Raw genomic sequence first — 22,146 nt, 5'->3', positions numbered from 1 at the left:
CACAATACGCACATTATTTCTGCGTAGACGATTTTCCAAGTCGTCCTGTTTGGCCGCAATAACATCTAGCTTACGGGTATGTTCACTCTTTTCCCTTCTGAGAGGTGGTATTGCGTCCTTCAGATCCCCCACGCGACCTTCTAGAGCAGTAGTACGTTCCGCCAACCGTTTTAAATCATGGCGCACTATATATACGTCCTCTTTAATAGTACCCACTTGCATTGTGAGAGCGGTTAAGGACTTACTGCATTTAGTGATGGCTCGCAGGACGTCCTTAAGAGTAGGTTCTTCTGGCTCTGGGTCTGCATCCATCTCAGCTCTGTCTTTATAACTTAGCAAGGATTCACTTGTGTTAGAGACATGCCTGGCTGCAGTGCCTTCAGCAGAATCTTCTTCCTCTGAATCAGTGGGAGGATGTTGCCTGTTGCCACCGCTGTTCTTTGCTGGGGTTGAGGCTGCATTACGGGCATACTTGCCCAGCTTAGCTGCTGCTTCCCGCTGAACCTCCCCAGTGCTCTCTCGGCACCTCAGCGTTTCAGATCCGGCGCCATCTTGGATATCCCTGTCGGCGCTTTTGGCTCCTCTCTGGCCGGTCATTTCTTCTCCTGCAGCAATATCACAGGTACCGGAGGACTCGGGGCACCGTTAGGCAGACTTTGGGGATCCAAATATAGTAAGGCCTTATGCACACGACCGGTTTTTTTTTGCGGTCCACAAAAACGGGGTCCGTAGGTCCGTGATCCGTGTCCATTTTTTCTTCCGTGGGTCTTCCTTGATTTTTGGAGGATCCACGGACATGAAGGAAAAAGTCGTTTTGGTGTCCGCCTGGCCGTGCGGAGCCAAACGGATCTGTCCTGACTTACAATGCAAGTCTCCAATCCGATGGTATATTTTAACTTGAAGCGTCCCCATCACCATGGGAACGCCTCTATGTTAGAATATACCATCGGATTTGAGTTAGATCGTCAAAACTCAGATCCGACAGTATATTCTAACACAGAGGCGTTCCCATAGTGATGGGGACGCTTCAAGTTAGAATATACTAAGAACTGTGTACATGACTGCCCCCTGCTGCCTGGCAGCACCCGATCTCTTACAGGGGGCTGTGACCAGCACAATTAACCCCTCAGGTGCCGCACCTCAGGGGTTAATTGTGCATATCATAGCCCCCTGTAAGAGATCAGGTGCTGCCAGGCAGAAGGGGGCAGACCCCCCTCCCCTGTATTTAACTCATTGGTGGCCAGTGCGGCCCCCCTCCCTCCCCTGTATTTAACTCATTGGTGGCCAGTGCGGCCCCCCTCCCTCCCCTGTATTCAACTCATTGGTGGCCAGTGCGGCCCCCCCTCCCTCCCCTGTATTTAACTCATTGCTGGCCAGTGCGGCCCCCCTCCTTCCCTCCCCTGTATTTAACTCATTGGTGGCCAGTTCGGCCCCCCTCCCTCCCCTGTATTAAATTCATTGGTGGCCAGTGCGGCCCCCCTCCCTCCCCAGTATTATATTCATTGGTGGCCAGTGCGGCCTACCCTCTCGCCCCCTAATTAAAATCACCTTTCCCCATCATTGGAGGCCAGTGCAGCCTCCCCTCTCCCCCCCTAATTAAAATCACCCCCCCATCATTGGTGGCCAGTGCGGCCTCCCCTCTCCCCCCCTAATTAAAATAACCCCCCCATCATTGGTGGCCAGTGCGGCCTCCCCTCTCCCCCCCAATTAAAATCCCCCCCCCATCATTGGTGGCCAGTGCGGCCTCCCCTTCCCCCCCCTAATTAAAATCACCCCCCCATCATTGGTGGCCAGTGCGGCCTCCCCTCTCCCCCCCTAATTAAAATCACCTTCCCCCATCATTGGTGGCAGCGGAGAGTTCCGATCGGAGTCCCAGTTTAATCGCTGGGGCTCCGATCGGTTACCATGGCAGCCAAGACGCTACTGCAGTCCTGGCTGCCATGGTTACTTAGCAATAGAAGCATTACACTTACCTGCGATGTCTGTGACCGGCCGGGCGCTCCTCCTACTGGTAAGTGACAGGTCTGTGTGGCGCATTGCTTACAGCACAGACCTGTCACTTACCAGTAGGAGAAGCGCCCGGCCGGTCACAGACATCGCAGGTAAGTATAATGCTTCTAAAATTGCTAAGTAACCATGGCAGCCAGGACTGCAGTAGCGTCTTGGCTGCCATGGTAACCGATCGGAGCCCCAGCGATTAAACTGGGACTCCGATCGGAACTCTCCGCTGCCACCAATGATGGGGAAAGGTGATTTTAATTAGTGGGGGGGGGGGAGAGGGGAGGCCGCACTGGCCACCAATGATGGGGGAAGGTGATTTTAATTAGGGGGGGGAAGAGGGTAGGCCGCACTGGCCACCAATGAATATAATACTGGGGAGGGAGGAGGGCCGCACTGGCCACCAATGAATTTAATACAGGGGAGGGAGGGAGGGGGGCCGCACTGGCCACCAATGAGTTAAATACAGGGGAGGGAGGGAGGGAGGGGGGCCGCACTGGCCACCAATGAGTAAAATACAGGGGAGGGGGGTCTTCCCCCCCCTGCCTGGCAGCACCTGATCTCTTACAGGGGGCTGTGATACGCACAATTAACCCCTCAGGTGCGGCACCTGAGGGGTTAATTGTGCTGGTCACAGCCCCCTGTAAGCGATCGGTTGCTGCCTGGCAGCAGGGGGCAGTCATGTACACAGTTCGCAGTATATTCTAACTTGAAGCGTCCCCATCACTATGGGAACGCCTCTGTGTTAGAATATACTGTCGGATCTGAGTTTTCACGAAGTGAAAACTCAGCTCTGAAAAAGCTTTTATGCAGACGGATCTGAGGATCCGTCTGTGTGAAAGTAGCCTATGGCCACGGATCACGGACGCGGATGTCAATCTTGTGTGCATCCGTGTTTTTTCACGGACCCATTGACTTGAATGGGTCCGTGAACCGTTGTCCGTCAAAAAAATAGGACAGGTCTTATTTTTTTGACGGACAGGAAACACGGATCACGGACGCGGATGAACAACGGTGCATTTTCCGAGTTTTCAACGGACCCATTGAAAGTCAATGGGTCCGCAGAAAATTACGAAAAACAGAACAACGGACACCGATGCACACAACGGTCGTATGCATGAGGCCTAATTGGGGTGTTTTTTTTAGGATAAACTGCCGAAGAGGTGCGGGAGCTCACCGGATCTGCGGCCGCTCACATGCTCGGCTAGCCACGCGCCCCCCTTGATACCTTTTAATGGCTAACTGAGTAGATGATGAAAAAATATCTGGCTTTTAGTTCTCTTCTTCAGGCATGTTTTAACACATTATCTGAAGATTCACTTAGTTATACATAAAAATACATGGGAGAGAAGTAGATGAGATAAGTGATGTAAGGCAGATCAATATGAGCAGAGGTGGAAACAAACATTTGTAACAGTAAATTGCTGTAGCAGTTACAGATAAGGAGTGTGAAAGTTACAGTTGCAAGAAAAAGTATGTGAACCCTTTGGAATGATATGGATTTCTGCACAAATTGGTCACAAAATGTGATCTGATCTTCATCTAAGTCACAACAATAGACAATCACAGTCTGCTTAAACTAAGAATTAAATGTTACCATGTTTTTATTGAACGCACCATGTAAACATTCACAGTGCAGGTGGAAAAAGTGTGTGAACCCTTGGATTTAATAACTGGTTGAACCTCCTTTGGCAGCAATAACTTCAACCAAACGTTTCCTGTAGTTGCAGATCAGACGTGCACAACGGTCAGGAGTAATTCTTGACCATTCCTCTTTACAGAACTGTTTCAGTTCGGCAATATTCTTGGGATGTCTGGTGTGAATCGCTTTCTTGAGGTCATGCCACAGCATCTCAATCAAGTTGAGGTCAGGACTCTGACTGAGCCACTCCAGAAGGCGTATTTTCTTCTGTTTAAGCCATTCTGTTGTTGATTTACTTCTATGCTTTGGGTTGTTGTCCTGTTGCAACACCCATCTTCTGTTGAGCTTCAGCTGGTGGACAGATGGCCTTAAGTTATCCTGAAAAATGTCTTGATAAACTTGGGAATTCATTTTTCCTTCGATGATAGCAATCCATCCAGGCCCTGAGGCAGCAAAGCAGCCCCAAACCATGATGCCCCCACCACCATACTTCACAGTTGGGATGAGGTTTTGATGTTGGTGTGCTGTGCATCTTTTTCTCCACACATAGTGTTGTGTGTTTCTTCCAAACAACTCAACTTTGCTTTCATCTGTCCACAGAATATTTTGCCAGCACTGCTGTGGAACATCCAGGTGCTCTTGTGCAAACTGTAAACATGCAGCAATGTTTTTTTGGGACAGCAGTGGCTTCCTCTGTGGTATCCTCCCATTAAATCCATTCTTGTTTAGTGTTTTACATATCGTAGATTCGGTAACAGGGATGTTAGCATATGCCAGAGACTTTTGTAAGTCTTTAGCTGACACTCTAGGATTCTTCTTCACCTCATTGAGCAGTCTGCGCTGTGCTAGGGAGAGTAGCAGCAGTGCAGAACTTTCTCCATTTATAGAACATTTGTCTTACCGTGGACTGATGAACAGCAAGGCTTTTGGAGATACTTTTATAACCCTTTCCAGCTTTATGCAAGTCAACAATTCTTAATCGTAGGTCTTCTGAGAGCTCTTTTGTGCGAGGCATCATTCACATCAGGCAATGCTTCTTGTGAAAAGCAAACCCAGAACTGGTGTGTGTTCTTTATAGGGCAGGGCAGCTGTAACCAACACCTCCAATCTCATTTCATTGATTGGACTCCAGTTGGCTGACACCTCACTCTAATTAGCTCTTGGAGATGTCATTAGTCTAGGGGTTCACATACATTTTCCACCTGCACTGTGAATGTTTACATGGTGTGTTCAATAAAAACATGGTAACATTTAATTCTTTGTGTGTTAGTAGTTTAAGCAGACTGTGATTGTCTATTGTTGTGACTTAGATGAAGATCAGATCACATTTTGTGACCAATTTGTGCAGAAATCCATATCATTCCAACGGGGTCACATACTTTTTCTTGCAACTGTAGATATCCCATACATGAATTTTGATAAACCCAAGTGGTCTAAGGGGCAAATTCCTTAAGAGAGGCAGAAGGACATAAATCCATGCGACACATTAATTCCCGATCTGAGTATATGAAAGGTTGTCATGAGCTAGTACTCCCAGACTGTCCTTCTTAGATTAGAAATTTCCCTTTTGTTATCAAGACTTTCATATATGTGATGTTGTGGTCTTGGCTGCAAAAATGCTTTGGTAAAGGCAGATCTTTCCTTTTTTTTCTTTTATTGTGTAGTGATGATAGTTCATACCAGGTGAAAGTACCTGGGATCTTGTAGTCCTGATGTGTACTGGGAATCCGTACCTTCTCAGTGGTCACTATGTATGGGTAGGTCTTACATTTTGTCTGGTTGCACAGAAATGTTCCTGTTGTTGTTGGAGAGGTCAGTGAAGTTCTGATAATGATGTTTCTGAGATTAGGGGGCTACCTTTAGCACAGAATGGGTGTGGGATCTGGAAATATTGACTTCAAACAGTCATCTTTTTGTAGTATTGGATGTTGTCTCTGGGCATCCCTCCTCAGAATCTCCAGATTTGGGTTGTAGGTGACTACTTCTAGACTGTAAGCTCTCGCAGGCAGGGTCTGTTATTAGTTTCATGTTTATCGTATTAGTATTTTTTACATTATGTATGTGTAGCCCTCCATGATGTACAGTGCTATGGAATTTATTAAATAAATGTTTTTTTTTTTGTTTCGTTCTGTATCGTCGGAGCTCACTTCATGGTAATCTGTTAGCTCTGGAAATTTGTTTTTTCACTGTAATTGGATGGTATGCAATAGCTCTGATTCAAAAATATCTTTTTGAGGCTTGCAAGGTGTTCATCCCTGTCTGTAGGGTTAGAATATATGTGGTTGTATCTGATAGTTTGACAACTAAAACTCATTTTTCCCTCTTCTATTTACTGGCTAACACGGTACAAATATATATATTTTACTGTAATCACAAGGCATTCATTGTAGTCTCTTTTCTCATACCTTGTTCCCTGACTGCTCACAGAATGTTGTAAAGAAGTAACCGGCCCGAGAGTCCAGATGCAGAGCTTGCAACATTTCCTCCATCTTTGTGCTTTTCAGAACACTGTAGCTTGTATCTATGCTCTGAAATCAAGCAGAACACCATGATTTATCTGCAAAATAACCTCTTCAGCTTTATTCATTTGTTATGTATACCAACAGGTTCCATACCGCCATACATAGTGATGCACAACACATACAAGTTTTTAGATTAGCGGTCCAGAGGAGACTAGAGGTCACAGACGGGACAATTCAGCATTATATTTTGCTTGTTTCCAGAAGTTACGACCACCCTGCAATCCAGCAGCGGAGGCCGTGCTTAAACATTATAGGAATAGGCATATACCACATGGGACTTATTCCTATAGTGTGCAAGCACCACCACTGGTGCTTGCACACTGCTGGATTTTAGGGTGGTCGTAACCCCTGGATACGAGCAGTTTGTAATGTGATGAAAAAATGAATGAAGCCAGCAAAGGAGGCAATATGGACAATCACAATACATTAGTAAGTGCCTTGTATTAACTTTCTCTACATGATAAATGCTACTTGCTGAAGTGAGACAACCTCTTTAAATTGAAAATGAACAGCTATAGATCCACCAATACCCGGGCTCCTTTTCTTCCGCATCCTAGATGGCCGCACTGCTCCTCAGAGTACCTGACTTCACACTGTGCAGTCAATTTATTGACAGTCCATAAAAAGAGGTGAATTTTTTCCTGTGTCCGAATTTTTTGGAGGCTGATGGTTTTTGAGTAGATTATTTTGGTGGTATTTATCATCATTTTACAGCTAAATTAACTGTAGACTTGTATTACTTAAAATATTTATTATTTTTTATGATTTTCCAATCTGTCAGTATAAAATGTTGGCCGTCCGTGATTTTGGGATAAGTTGTCCAGAAAAAAAGAAAAATTCTGGTTGACAACCCTGATCGTTAGTCCAAGACACCTCCAGCTTGTTCAGGCCAGCTCTTGGATTGGCCAACACTATTCACAAGACCATTGCTGGCCAATCCGAAGGCAGAAGGAAGTATCTTGGACTATCAGCTGTGCGGTGTGTAGTCAGGTAGTCTGAGTAGTGGTGCAGCCATCTTGGATGGCAGAATCGGAAAAGAGCTACTTTTCAGAAAACAACAGTTAGAAGGGGTATTCATGATGTGTACTCTGATTTCTATCAATTGCATGTGAAAGTGATTGTGGGATTTGGAATTGCAGGGGATTTGAACAATTGCTGCCAGGTTCTCCCCCAAATTACAGCTGATCACTGGGTGTCCTAGCGGTAGGACATCTTGTATCAGCTTATCATTGGGTGAACTCTTCTAACAGGAGGGGATTTTTCAAAGCAGATAACCAATTCAGCCACATAAGCTCAAAGTGTAATGACCTCAATATATAGTTTTGTTTTCAGCTTTTATATGTTACCAATTTCCAACTATAGCAATTTTTACCTTGGTTGCAAATACCATGATGGATCTTCTATTGATCTGCCTGCTTCCATGACTTTACCCATTAGGTCTCTCTCCAGTTAGATATTTTAAATGCAGTTTTGATTATTTCAGTATATTTTTGTTAGATAGGTTGTTTATATTAGAAAAATCACCTCACGTTCTCTTGGCCCGTTTGGAGACTGTTTACAAAGTGTCTCTATAGACACTAATATACAGTGTAATGTTTGAAGGGGTTGTCACACGAAAAATATTCTACAGTTTTCAAACCAGCACCTGCATCTGAATACTTTTGTAATTATTGCTTGTAATTAATAATTTAGCATACCCACTGAGTTATTCAATAAAATTTATCTGTATAGCGCCAACTGCTATTTGTTATTTTTCTTATTTCTATGACCTTCTCACTGAGATGGCCGCACATGCTCAGTTTCATCCTTCAACTGCTTGTGATAGGGAGAGCATGGACACGCCCCCTTCTCTGCAGCAGTAAAGACACTCCCCTTGAGCTGTCAGCTTGATATAAATCTAGCAGAGCAGTGAATGTGGAGATCTCTGGATCCATGTGAGGTACAGGGCTGGTTCTAGCTCTGTTAGAAATAGATGGTCATGTACTATATGATGTCTGATTTTCATTTTTTTACATCAGTCATGGGATACCCCCTTTTATTTCCCCTGTGGGGGCACTGCAGGAAAACTGAACACTTACTGCCAGGATTCCTTACAGATCACAGTTGATGGCTGGGGACTTGGCAGGGACTTATTGTCAAGACACTCTTATAACAAGTTGGGATTGTCCAAAGCGGACAACCTGTATAATTTGTAAGGCAGTATCTCCATTGAGCAGGAACATTTGTCTGGGGTCACAAGTTGTCCTCTACCACTAGGGTTATAACTAATCCTGTTCACTTCTTATGACGTGATCCTTCTCTTGCTCAGACTGTGTACTTTTTACATTGTGTACTCTAATTGTCAAGAAAGTTAAGTCACTCAGAAGTTCTTAACAGTAAAAGCAAACCTGCAAACAATCTTAACCTCCCTGACATATGAGCACTTCAGGGTAGAAATACTTAAACACAAAAATTTGTAATGTAAATTATTTTTTGTTTCTGGAAAACCTAAATCCAGATTAAGATACTGATGGAATCAGATTTTACTTGGGGATGGATTATTTGTACTGGCAAAGAGTTTATTTGTAGTACATTCAAGTAATCCTATGAGGTCATGAGTTTAACACTGCTGTTTGTATTGAAAAGTGTCTCAGCACAGTTGTCAGGGGGACAAGTCCATGGCACGAGACCAGAATAGCAGCATACGCTAGTAAAATATGGAATCAGACCAAGGATCATGAGCGGATATTTGACCTGGGCTGGAACTCCCACCCTGGCAGTGTTTTCACAATCTGAAGAAGACAGTCATCACTTCCCTAGATCCTTATAATCCATCTTTAAGCAGTTGGGATTTATAGCGAGCTGTATAAGCCTCCAACTATTCACACACAATCCTCTTACAATTACTAATTGCTGATGGAACTACAACCTCATATTTCAAGAATGCGCAATCAGCACCCGAAGGTTTTAGGATGATCTATCTAATATGTATCTATCTAATATTTATTTATTTTACGTATATATATATATATATATATATATATATACACATACACACTAGCTATCTAATATCTATCGATCTATCTACATATATACTATCTATCTACATATACACTATCTAATGTCTAATAACTATCTATCTACATGATATGTATCTAATCTATTTCATATCTATCGCTCTATCTACAGGGAGTGCAGAATTATTAGGCAAGTTGTATTTTTGAGCATTAATTTTATTATTGAACAACAACCATGTTCTCAATGAACCCAAAAAACTCATTAATATCAAAGCGGAATATTTTTGGAAGTAGTTTTTAGTTTGTTTTTAGTTTTAGCTATTTTAGGGGGATATCTGTGTGTGCAGGTGACTATTACTGTGCATAATTATTAGGCAACTTAACAAAAAACAAATATATACCCATTTCAATTATTTATTTTTACCAGTGAAACCAATATAACATCTCAACATTCACAAATATACATTTCTGACATTCAAAAACAAAACAAAAACAAATCAGTGACCAATATAGCCACCTTTCTTTGCAAGGACACTCAAAAGCCTGCCATCCATGGATTCTGTCAGTGTTTTGATCTGTTCACCATCAACATTGCGTGCAGCAGCAACCACAGCCTCCCAGACACTGTTCAGAGACGTGTACTGTTTTCCCTCCTTGTAAATCTCACATTTGATGATGGACCACAGGTTCTCAATGGGGTTCAGATCAGGTGAACAAGGAGGCCATGTCATTAGATTTTCTTCTTTTATACCCTTTCTTGCCAGCCACGCTGTGGAGTACTTGGACGCATGTGATGGAGCATTGTCCTGCATGAAAATCATGTTTTTCTTGAAGGATGCAGACTTCTTCCTGTACCACTGCTTGAAGAAGTTGTCTTCCAGAAACTGGCAGTAGGACTGGGAGTTGAGCTTGACTCCATCCTCAACCCGAAAAGGCCCCACAAGCTCATCTTTGATGATACCAGCCCAAACCAGTACTCCACCTCCACCTTGCTGGCGTCTGAGTCGGACTGGAGCTCTCTGCCCTTTACCAATCCAGCCACGGGCCCATCCATCTGGCCCATCAAGACTCACTCTTATTTCATCAGTCCATAAAACCTTAGAAAAATCAGTCTTGAGATATTTCTTGGCCCAGTCTTGACGTTTCAGCTTGTGTGTCTTGTTCAGTGGTGGTCGTCTTTCAGCCTTTCTTACCTTGGCCATGTCTCTGAGTATTGCACACCTTGTGCTTTTTGGCACTCCAGTGATGTTGCAGCTCTGAAATATGGCCAAACTGGTGGCAAGTGGCATCTTGGCAGCTGCACGCTTGACTTTTCTCAGTTCATGGGCAGTTATTTTGCGCCTTGGTTTTTCCACACGCTTCTTGCGACCCTGTTGACTATTTTGAATGAAACGCTTTATTGTTCGATGATCACGCTTCAGAAGCTTTGCAATTTTAAGAGTGCTGCATCCCTCTGCAAGATATCTCACTATTGTTGACTTTTCTGAGCCTGTCAAGTCCTTCTTTTGACCCATTTTGCCAAAGGAAAGGAAGTTGCCTAATAATTATGCACACCTAATATAGGGTGTTGATGTCATTAGACCACACCCCTTCTCATTACAGAGATGCACATCACCTAATATGCTTAATTGGTAGTAGGCTTTCGAGCCTATACAGCTTGGAGTAAGACAACATGCATAAAGAGGATGATGTGGTCAAAATACTCATTTGCCTAATAATTCTGCACGCAGTGTATATATTATCTATATACTATCTATCTACACACTTTCTATTTACATCCTATTTATATACTATCCATCTATCTATTTCATATCTATCTAATATCTATCGCTCTAATATCTATCTACCTACTATCTATCTAATCTATTTCATATCTATCTACTGTATATTATCTATATACTCTATTTACATACTATTTTATCTATTTCATGTCTAACTACATACTAACTACCTAATCTTTCCTTAACTATCTAATAACTATCTATTTAATATCTACCACCATGAAAACTTCTACCACACACTGTGATTCCTGAATATAATAGCATAACACTGTTTCCCATGACTGTAATAGCGCCACTTCTACACACTGCTTCCTCTGAAAATTATACTCACACAGTACATCCCGTGAATATAACTGCAAACTGTGCCCTGTAAGTATAATTTACTGCATAATTATCTATATATCTAATATCTATCTAATCTGATTCATATCTATCTATCCATTTAATATCTATCTAATTTATTTCATATCTATCTCTCTAACTACGCATTATATATTTACTATCTACACACTTTCTATTTGCATACTATCTAATCTATTTCATATCTGTAATCTAATTTATTTTCTATCTATCCATCTATTCTCTCTATATCTATCCATATCTATCTCATATCTATCCTATCACATATCTATCTATCTATCTATCTATCTATCTATCTATCTATCTATCTATCTATCTATCTATCTAATCTATTCCATATCTATCTATACTGCTAATAAATTGCAGATCACATCCCGCCCGCACAGGGAGCCTCTCCTGTTTTAGATCTTTCCATCATACACTATTTTAAGGCTGCATATCACAGATGGCCTGGGCAGCCCCTGGAGTAAAATTCAGATAGCAATTATTTATTCTTGGAAGAGCACAAAATCAAATCCTCATTATTTTTCTCTGGTGTTGTTTTGGGCAGTGAACCCATTGACATTAAGTCATTTCCCAGTGTAGTAGTAAACTTCCGTGTCGTCCAATCCTTCCCATAAAGAGTAATAGCTTTGCTATTTGAGGACATTGTTAAAGCTTGGAATGCAGATGTACATATGTGTCCATGTCAGTTCATGTACATTCTGTATAAACATATATATATATATATACACTCACCTAAAGAATTATTAGGAACACCTGTTCTATTTCTCATTAATGCAATTATCTAGTCAACCAATCACATGGCAGTTGCTTCAATGCATTTAGGGATGTGGTCCTGGTCAAGACAATCTCCTGAACTCCAAACTGAATGTCAGAATGGGAAAGAAAGGTGATTTAAGCAATTTTGAGCGTGGCATGGTTGTTGGTGCCAGACGGGCCGGACTGAGTATTTCACAATCTGCTCAGTTACTGGGATTTTCATGCACAACCATTTCTAGGGTTTACAAAGAATGGTGTGAAAAGGGAAAAACATCCAGTATGCGGCAGTCCTGTGGGCAAAAATGCCTTGTGGATGCTAGAGGTCAGAGGAGAATGGGCCGACTGATTCAAGCTGATAGAAGAGCAACGTTGACTGAAATAACCACTCGTTACAACTGAGGTATGCAGCAAAGCATTTGTGAAGCCACAACACGCACAACCTTGAGGCGGATGGGCTACAACAGCAGAAGACCCCACCGGGTACCACTCATCTCCACTACAAATAGGAAAAAGAGGCTACAATTTGCACGAGCTCACCAAAATTGGACTGTTGAAGACTGGAAAAATGTTGCCTGGTCTGATGAGTCTCGATTTCTGTTGAGACCTTCAAATGGTAGAGTCCGAATTTGGCGTAAACAGAATGAGAACATGTATCCATCCTCTGATGGCTACTTCCAGCAGGATAATGCACCATGTCACAGAGCTCGAATCATTTCAAATTGGTTTCTTGAACATGACAATGAGTTCACTGTACTAAAATGGCCCCCACAGTCACCAGATCTCAACCCAATAGAGCATCTTTGGGATGTGGTGGAACGGGAGCTTCGTGCCCTGGATGTGCATCCCTCAAATCTCCATCAACTGCAAGATGCTATCCTATCAATATGGACCAACATTTCTAAAGAATGCTATCAGTACCTTGTTGAATCAATGCCACGTAGAATTAAGGCAGTTCTGAAGGCAAAAGGGGGTCCAACACCATATTAGTATGGTGTTCCTAATAATTCTTTAGGTGAGTGTATATATACACACTAAACATAGTTACATACTGTAGTTAATTCGGTTGAAAAAAGACATAAGTCCATCAAGTTTAACCAAGGGATAGGTGGGGAAGTGAATCCCAGAAGGAAGTGAGACTCAGGTTTCTACACATTTTCATAAGCATTAATGCCCTTTACTTTAAAAAATTTATCTAAACCTATTTTAAAACTGTCCACTGTTCCTGCTGTGACCACGTCCTGAGGAAGTCTATTCCACAGATTCACAGTTCTTACAGTAAAGAAGCTTTGGAGACTGAACTTTTTGTTCTCCAGTCGGAGGAAGTGCCCCCTTGTGTTTTGAGAGCATTTGACATGGAACAGTTTTTCACCGTATTTTCTGTACGGCCCATTTATATATTTGTATAGGTTAATCATGTCCCCCCTTAGACGTCTCTTCTCAAGACTAAATACATTTAATTATTTTAATCTTTCTTCATAACTAAGACCCTCCATGTCACTTATCAGTTTAGTCACTCTCCTCTGTACTTTTTTCCAGCTGCAGTGCGTCCTTTTTATCTATATACTATCTATCTACACACTTTCTATTTACATGCTATTTATATACTATCCATCTATCTATTTCATACTACTACCAAGATGCATAACTTTACATTTATTCACATTGAACCTCATTTAACAAATTGATGCCCAATCACTCAGAGTGTTCAACTCAGCTTGTAGTTTATGGACATCTTCCATAGACTGAACAGTACTACACAGCTTAGTGTCATCTGCAAAAATAGATATGATGCTATTAATCCCGTCCTCGATATCATTAATAAATAAATTAAATAATAGAAGGCCCAGCACTGAACCTTGGGGTACACCACTTATAACCCGGGACCATTCTGAATAGGAATCATTGACCACAACTCTCTGAACACGGTCCTTCAGCCAGTTTTCAATCCAATTACAAACTATACTTTCCAAGCCTATAGACCTTACTTTACCTATTAAACGTCTATGAGGGACAGTATTAAATGCCTTTGCAAAATCCAGAAACACTACATCCACAGCCGCCCCTCTGTCCAGGCTTCTACTCACCTCCTCATAAACAGAAATCAGGTTAGTCAGGCAACTTCTGTCCTTGGTAAACCCATGTTGGATATCACTTATAATATTATTTATAGTCACATACTCCTGTATATAGTCCCTTAAGAGTCCTTCAAACATTTTTCCCACAATAGAAGTTAAACTAACTGGTCTATAATTACCTGTGGAGGACCTAGATCCTTTTTTGAATATGGGCACCACATTTGCCTTGCGCCAATCACTTGGCACTGTACCAGTACCTAGAAAATCTTTAAAAATTATAAACAGGGGCACAGCAATGAGTGAACTGAGCTCTTTAAGAACTCTTGGGTGTAATCCATCTGGACCCCGAGCCTTGTTCACATTTACCTTATTTAACTATTCTACATATCTACAGTTAGCCAATTGAGTATATTACTGGATGTACTAACAGCCCCAGCACCACAGATATCAGCTCCTTTCTCTTCTTTTGTATATACAGAGCTAAAAAAGAATATTTAGTAATTCTGCCTTTTCTTTATCTTCAGTGACTAACCCCCCTTTACCAATATTTAGGGGACCTACCTGCTCAGAACTTGGTTTTTTACCATTTATATATTTAAAGAGTTTTTGTAAGCTGCCAAGTAAATGTGCATTTCAGGAATAGTAAAATAAATGACCGTTGCACTTTAGTAATTGTCACCGACAGACTCATTTATACCAGGCACATCCTACAAAACGGGTAATTATCTTTCTACCCTGTACATGCCGTATGAATGTGCATGCAGAGGAAGGAGGGTTTAAAAGTTACCCCTTGCACCCACTTTTCAACCATTTCAACCAGGTGATTTTTCTTTTTTTTTTCTTTTTTTTTACTCCCAACCCTCCCAAGCCATAACTTAAAAAAAAAAAAATCATTCACATAGCCGAACGAGGGCTTGTTTTTTGTGGGACAAGATATACTTTCTAATGCCACAGGCAGGGGCTCCATAGGAACCAATGTGCGTCAGCTTCTGTTCATTTAGGAGGACAGAAGCTGGCGCACAATGCATCCGGCTCCCCTGATCCTCGCCAGGGGAGCTGGAGCACACCTGGAAGTGCGTGCTTCTGGGTTTTAACGCATGGTCACGTTTGACCTCGGCATCTGAAGGGTCAAAAGTCCGTGACCAGCATTACCGCAAGTAAACACTATGGCACTTGGACGTGAGTGGGCACCATTTTTAAATGCCCGACCACCGACGTAAATTTACGTGGAGCAGTCAGGAAGGGGTTAAAGGGCATCTGTCATCAAGATCAACCCTATTAAACCCATCATAATGCCTGATAGGGCTGCCCCAACTGATTAGAAACATACCTTTCTGATCTGTTCATGCGCTGAGAATAAATAAGTGTTTTTGAAAAAATGTAAATTAGGGCTTAAGTGCATCAAAGGCAAGCCCGAGTCACTAGGTGCCCCTTAGCTCCTGCTGGATACACCCTCCTCCACCTGGACGCCTGGTCTTGTCATTCAAGTGGCGGGGGGGGGGTGTCCAGGGAGCAGGGCGGAGGAGCTAGTGTACATCCTGTTTGCAGGACCCGCCCTCAGTGCACTTAAGCCCTAATTTGCATATTTTTAAAATCACTTATTTTTCATAAATTCAGTAATTGATCAGGGGAAGAAAGGTGTGATTTTAATCAACTAATAGTCCTCATGGCTGGTTTACTAGGGTTGATCCTGCTGACAGATACCCTTTAATTGCTGTCAAGCAGCTTGCCCCCCTTCTTGTTTTACTAGTTTCATTGCACCAACACTGAGAGACATGTGCTAACTTTCTAAGAACGTATCACTCTTGGCACAGCAGTGCTAGTAGCATAAAAAACTGTGGAAAGCTGCTGTAGAAGCAGAATGGCATCTTTCAGATATTTACAGGGGGCACTAAGATGGCACATGAGACATATTTACACATGGCACTTATTTACAGGAGTCACTATAATAGTACTTATTTACAGTGGGCAGTATGTATGGCACTTAGGGTCTATTCACACGTGGATCCGCAAAACACGGATATTGACGATGTGCGTTCCGCATTTTGCGGACCGCACATGGCCGCCACTTAATAGAAAATGCCTATTCTTGTCCACAATTGCGGACAAGAATAGGACATGTTCTATATTTTTCGGGATCGGAATTGCGGACCCGGAAGTGCGGATCCGCAATTCCGGATCCGGGCAGCACATCGTGCTGCCCCATAGAAATGAATGGGTCCGCAATTCCGTTCCGCAAAATGCGGAACGAAATTGCGGACGTGTGAATGGACCCTTAATTACAGGGTGCACTACACACAGCACTTATTGACAGGGGGCACTGTGATGGAGCTTATTTAAAGGGGCACATGCACCAGTTATTTGCAGGGGGCGCTATAATGGGACTTATTTACAGGGAACTCTATGATGGTACTTAATTACAGGGGCACTACGGTGGCACTTATTTTCAGGGGTGGCAATATTGGGTGGATAGTATGCTAATAATATTATACTCAAGGGGAACAGTGTGTGGATATATGAAATTCAGGGGGCACAGCATGTGGCGTTGTGGGAGTCTGTCTTAGTAATGATTGTGAAGATGCTTAAAACGGAGGACCTGAATACATTTAGGCACCAGAAACAATTGACAGATGGGAGAAGTGAACTGATCTCTGAGTGTGGTTCTGTGTATGTGTCACAGTTTGTGTGTATGGTTGTGTACATATGTGTAGTACCCCAGAGGGGGCACTACCATTCTTACACCTAGCAACTGTTTCTAATGGCTAGCAAAGAATGTCATTTGTGTATTTAATTCCAGGTCCTCTGATACTTTGCCTTAATAATATTGTTATGTAACTGTTATGTATTGTATTTCATGCACTGTGCCTGGTTGTCCAGCAGGTGGCAGTGTATCTGGCAGAGAGTACCTTTAGATAGAAGAGAACTTACCATTCCATTCTCCCTCTTTTGGGCAGAAGTGGGCGAGTCCTGCTTCCTGCTAAAGGAAGGTTGGAAGAAGTTATAGGGAAGTAGAGAGTGGAGAAGTGGAGTGGAGAGTTGGAGCTAGAGAGTGAAGCAGTGTGGTGCAGGAGCTTTGGTAAAGTAGCTCAGAGAGCAGCCCATTCCCGATATATAAAAGGACTTTGTACCTCTGAGAGGAAAAACAGAGCCAAAAGACCCCTACTTGGCGAAATGGGTCACAGGATACCTCACTCTCACAAGAAACAGTAACTGAAGCTGATAGGAACCAAACTAAAGCCAGAGAATAGCACAGCAGCAGAGGAATAAAGTTTACCCTTAGCCTGCTGGGGCCAAGCGAAGGAACAAGTATTGTTTATTGCAACTTTATCCAAGTAAAAACCATTAAACTTCACCAAGGCTGGACTCGATTTACTCTACCAACTACAACTCATTTGTTGCTGCGGAGGCTAACCCTGGGGAGCGACCGTATCCAGGTCGGAGCACCGTGACACAAACTATAAGGGCCACAACATACCACTCGGCATTCCTAAACTCTGGGACCTGATCGCCCCTGGGGGGCCGCCCGCCACATATGTATGTACTATGCAACTGTGTCCATATTCATGGTAGTGAACACAATGCCCCCCTTAACAAAATCCTTCATACACTCCTGCTATATACTGATGTGCTTATATAAACCGAACAAAAAATATACTTTAACCTAAAAATCCAAAAGTATGTGGAACATACTGTATACAAAATGGCTTACAAAATAGATTGTGTGTCTTACATTACCTTACCAAACAATTATCTAAAAATATTCCAGCCCACTTATCAAAAAAGAGTACAGTTACTAAATCTGTACTTACTGGAAGGGTGTCTTCCCCCATAGCACTGTATTGAGGCTTTGATTCCGCTCTTTCTTTGACCACATTTGCAGGTACAGTTGCTGGTCTCGAGTTCAAGGGTCTAACTTGTGTCCTAATCAGAAAATTTATATAAAAATTGATATGTAAAAAATATTATAGGCATGATTGCTGCCACTATAGCTGGTAATAGAAGGTCTCACTATGTCTCCATGAAAGAAGTCACTAAATGGTTGTTAGGCTGGGACTTTTTGTAGGACTTTTGATGGATTTTTACAGAGGCTGACTCACTTTGCTGACTTGATTCATTTTTCCATCACATTATATACTGTTTGTTTTCAGGAGTTACGACCACTGCTGCTGCGCTGAAATGAGGTGACTGGAACTGCAGCGCATGTGTGCCTATTTGTGCTTCCACGATCCCAGCCACCAGAGAAGCCGCCTCCTTTTCCTATAGTGTGCAAGCACGACCACCGCTGCTGGATTACAGGGTGGCCTGGACACGAGCAGGATATAATGTGATGGAAAAATTAATGAAGCCAGCAAAGGAGGCAATATGGACAATCACAATACATTAGTAAGTGCCTTGTATTAACTTTCTCTACATGATAAATGCTATTTGCTGAAGCGAGACAACGGCTGTTGTCCAAAAACGTCCGCATCCGTTGCTCCGTTCCATGGCCCCGCAAAAAATATAGAACATGTTCTATTCTTGTCTGTTTTGCGGACACGAATAGGCATTTCTATAATGGCCGCCCGTTCCGTTCGCAAAACACAGCGCGGTCGTGTAATGAGCCCTTTAGGCTCATGCACATGGATGTATTTTTTGTGGCCCGCATGCGGAACCATTCATTTCAATGGGGCCACAAAAAAATGGAAATGACTCTGTCATTAAACATGTCCTATTCTTCTCTGTTTGACAGGCATGGTTACAATGGATCCACCAAAAAAAATGATGTAACATGGACGTCACACAGATGCCATCCGTTTTGTTTTGCAGACCGCAAAATACATATGGTCGTGTGCATGAGCCCTTAGAGTAGGGCTATATGGCGACGTGTATCGCAAAACAGAAAGTCACAGAAAAGTTGCGCAACACGAAAATACGTATGACTTGTCTACAGCTTGCTGTCGCGCAGCTATTTTAGGGCTGGGATTCGGCTCTAAAAACACAGCTAAGTTGCAGATAAGTTGCATGTCACACGACTTACATTAAAGTCAATGGAGTAAAAGTCGCGACTCAGATCCAGCAGTGTTAGATTTTATGCGACTGTTGCGTCACAGTGGCAGCATGCAGTGTTTCGCACTGCGACACCACTGACATACATTATATGAAATGTCACACGTGTTGCCATACCCTTAGCCATTACTGTGGCTCCCAAAACACAACAGGCCACCTCACGGCCAGATGATGGTCAGTATCTCACCTGCTTTGGGTGGCCTGCCTTGCACTGCCGGGGAAGCTCCTCATTTGTCTTTTCTGTGGCAATAAATTTGCAGATATCAGTCTTCTAGACAGTCTAAGGGAAGAGGCACTTTTAATTGTCTTGGGATATGATTGTTTAGTCTCATCCGCCTGTAAATATATACAATTAGCATATTGCAAACCAGTGGAGAATATTTTACTAGCAAACATGCTATTTATTTTCAAATTGATTGGCTCTCATTTAAGAACCTTTCACATGGGCTGATGTAAACTGAACGGGGGGATGAACAATCATCAGTATGATCGTTCCTTCCCATTCAGTTTGCATATTGGCAGTAATTTTATACCTGCATAAAAGATCTGGTCAGCCGACGTGTGAGCTTTTGCTCCTTTGTCGGATGATCGCTGCCCTGTTTACATTGGGCGATTATTTGAAATGAGCTTTTTAACGACAACTCATGTAGCCAATCATTTGCCCATGTAAAAAGGCCTTCAAGGGGCTGTCCACCTCTTTACTATTGATGTTCTATTCTCAGGATAGCCCATCAATATCTGATCGGCAGGAATCCAACTCCCCACACCTCTGCCAATCAGCTGTTTCAGGATAGCTTTGGTGCCAGAACTACACAGCTCCATCCATTGTGCAGTGGACAGAGCTGGTTACTGCAGTGCTGCTCTAATTCACCTTAAGGGGAGCAGCGCTGCAGTAACCAGCTCTGTCCACTACACAATAGATGGAGCTGTGCAGTTGTGGCGCCAATGCTACTTGGGAGCAGCTGATTGGTGGGTGCAGGGTGTGGCTGCTGATTAGATATTGCTGGCCTGTCCTGAAGATAGGCCATCAATAGTAAAGGAGTGGAAAACCCCTTTATAGGGGTTATCTAACCCCTCTAATGCTCAGGCCCCTCATACAGGTTGTACTTACCCCGCTCCCCACCACTCGCATCACTCCTGATGGTCACACGGCCGCCGCTGCATCTTCCCGTCAACGGGGGCAGCCCAAAGCAGGCCACGACGGAGGCGACCCTCCCTAGTATCCCTCCCTATATGCTAGGGAGGCTCATTCCCGTTGCAACCAGGACAACACCAGATGTTGTTTTGATCCGTGCGATTGAGAGATGCTGCGGCGGCCATGCGTGCATCAGGAGCGACCCGGGTGCCGGGGAGCGGGGTAAGTACAACCTGTACGAGGGGCACAGGCATTTTGAGGGGCACACATATCTTCCCTATGAAGACCACCCTAACTATAATTAGCTCTTCTCTTCCCCTAATATTGGGACCACCCTTTTTGTATTTCTTCACAGTATAGTCCCTGACAAAAGTCTTGTCGCTTCTCTATTTTGTAGAAACTCCTGCTATTAACCTGACTTTTAATTAATCAATTGGTGTTAGAAATAGCTCATATGAAAAGCTAAAGCCCTCCCAAATGATGTTTAATGCACTGAAATAAATTAGTTTCACTGAAAAAAGATTTATCATTTAATCAAGACAGAAAAGTCAAATTTTGCCAAGACAAAAGTTTTGTCGCCTATACAGAAATTGAACAACTTTACTGCAAATCCAAAAATATATCAGCAAATTAAGTAGTGGTGCTGTGAGATCCAAATTTAATATCTTGTATGACTTCCATGAGCTTGAAGGACAGCATCCATGCGGTTTGGCAAGGATTCATACAATTTATTAATGAAGTCATCAGGAATAGCAAAGAAAACAGTCTTGCATGCCTCCCAGAGTTCATCAATATTCTTTGGTTTCATCTTCCATGCTTCCTCTTTCATCCTACACCACATATGCTCAATGATGTTCATGTCTGGTGACTGGGCTGGCCAATCCTGGAGCATCTTGATCTTCTTCGCCTTAAGGAACTTTGATGTGGAGATGGAAGTATGCGATGGAGCACCATCCTGCTGCAGAATTTGGCCTTTTTTATGGTTGGGAATATAAGAGGTAGCTAAGATTTCTTGGTATTTTAGACTATTGATGTTGCCTTCCACCCTGCAGATCCCTCGCACACCCCCATACTGGATGTAACCCCACACCATGATTTTGCCTCCACCAAACTTCACTGTTTTCTGGGTAAATCTCGGCTCCATGCGGGTTCTAGTAGGTCTCCTGCAATATTTGCAACGACTGTGGTGTAATTCAACAGAAGATTCATCTGAAAAATCCACCTTCTGCCACTTTTTCAGCCTCCATCCTTTTAGCAGGGTGTGGCCCTTGGCAAATGCTGCACGGTTTTTCAATTGTCTTTTGTTTAGTGCTGGCTTATGGGCACTGATTCTATCATGGAGGCCATTTCGAGACAGAATCTAACAAACTGTTCTGGTTGACACAGGGACTTCAGATGACCAGGTCTCGTGGAGCTCTGCTGCAGTGGAAAATGGGCTGGCCTTGGATTTTCGAGGTCCTCTCGAGCAGTTGTCTTGCGGGGTCGGCCTGACCTGGCCTTGTCCAAAACGTCTCCAGTCTCTTCAAATCTTTTTTTTATCCTCTGAACTTGACGCTGAGACACATTGAAGGTGTCTGCCACATCAGCAGTGGATCTGGTCTTCAGCCTCTTGATAATCAGCACTTTAGTCTCCGGGTGAATCTTAGGCATGTTTGCAGAGGTCTAGTTGCAGTTGATGTGAAGGTCTAGTGTACTGGGGTTCTTTTTATACACACCTGAGACCTAATTGATCCATTATTAGTCACAGGTGAAGCTCATATGACAAGGCGACAACACTTATGTCTTGGCAAAAATTTACTCAATGGGCTTTACCAAGCTGTGAATATTAG

At 43.0% G+C, this 22,146-nt stretch overlaps 1 protein-coding gene across 1 annotated transcript in view; it reads right to left on the bottom strand.

Moving 5' to 3' along the window:
* Positions 1–22,146, bottom strand: part of RGS22 (regulator of G protein signaling 22) — a 161,247-nt gene that overhangs the window by 80,215 nt on the left and 58,886 nt on the right. Inside the window, exons 11-13 of the mRNA XM_040432191.1 lie at positions 19,370–19,518; positions 17,946–18,057; positions 6,046–6,168 (exon numbers count right to left, since the gene is read on the bottom strand). Of these exons, the coding sequence (XP_040288125.1) occupies positions 6,046–6,168; positions 17,946–18,057; positions 19,370–19,518 (384 nt within the window). The remainder of the gene's footprint in view (positions 1–6,045; positions 6,169–17,945; positions 18,058–19,369; positions 19,519–22,146) is intronic.

Source organism: Bufo bufo, chromosome 5 (genome assembly GCF_905171765.1).
Source record: "Bufo bufo chromosome 5, aBufBuf1.1, whole genome shotgun sequence".
Classification (NCBI taxonomy): Eukaryota; Metazoa; Chordata; class Amphibia; order Anura; family Bufonidae; genus Bufo; species Bufo bufo.
This window is presented reverse-complemented; position numbering and strand designations above follow the sequence as displayed.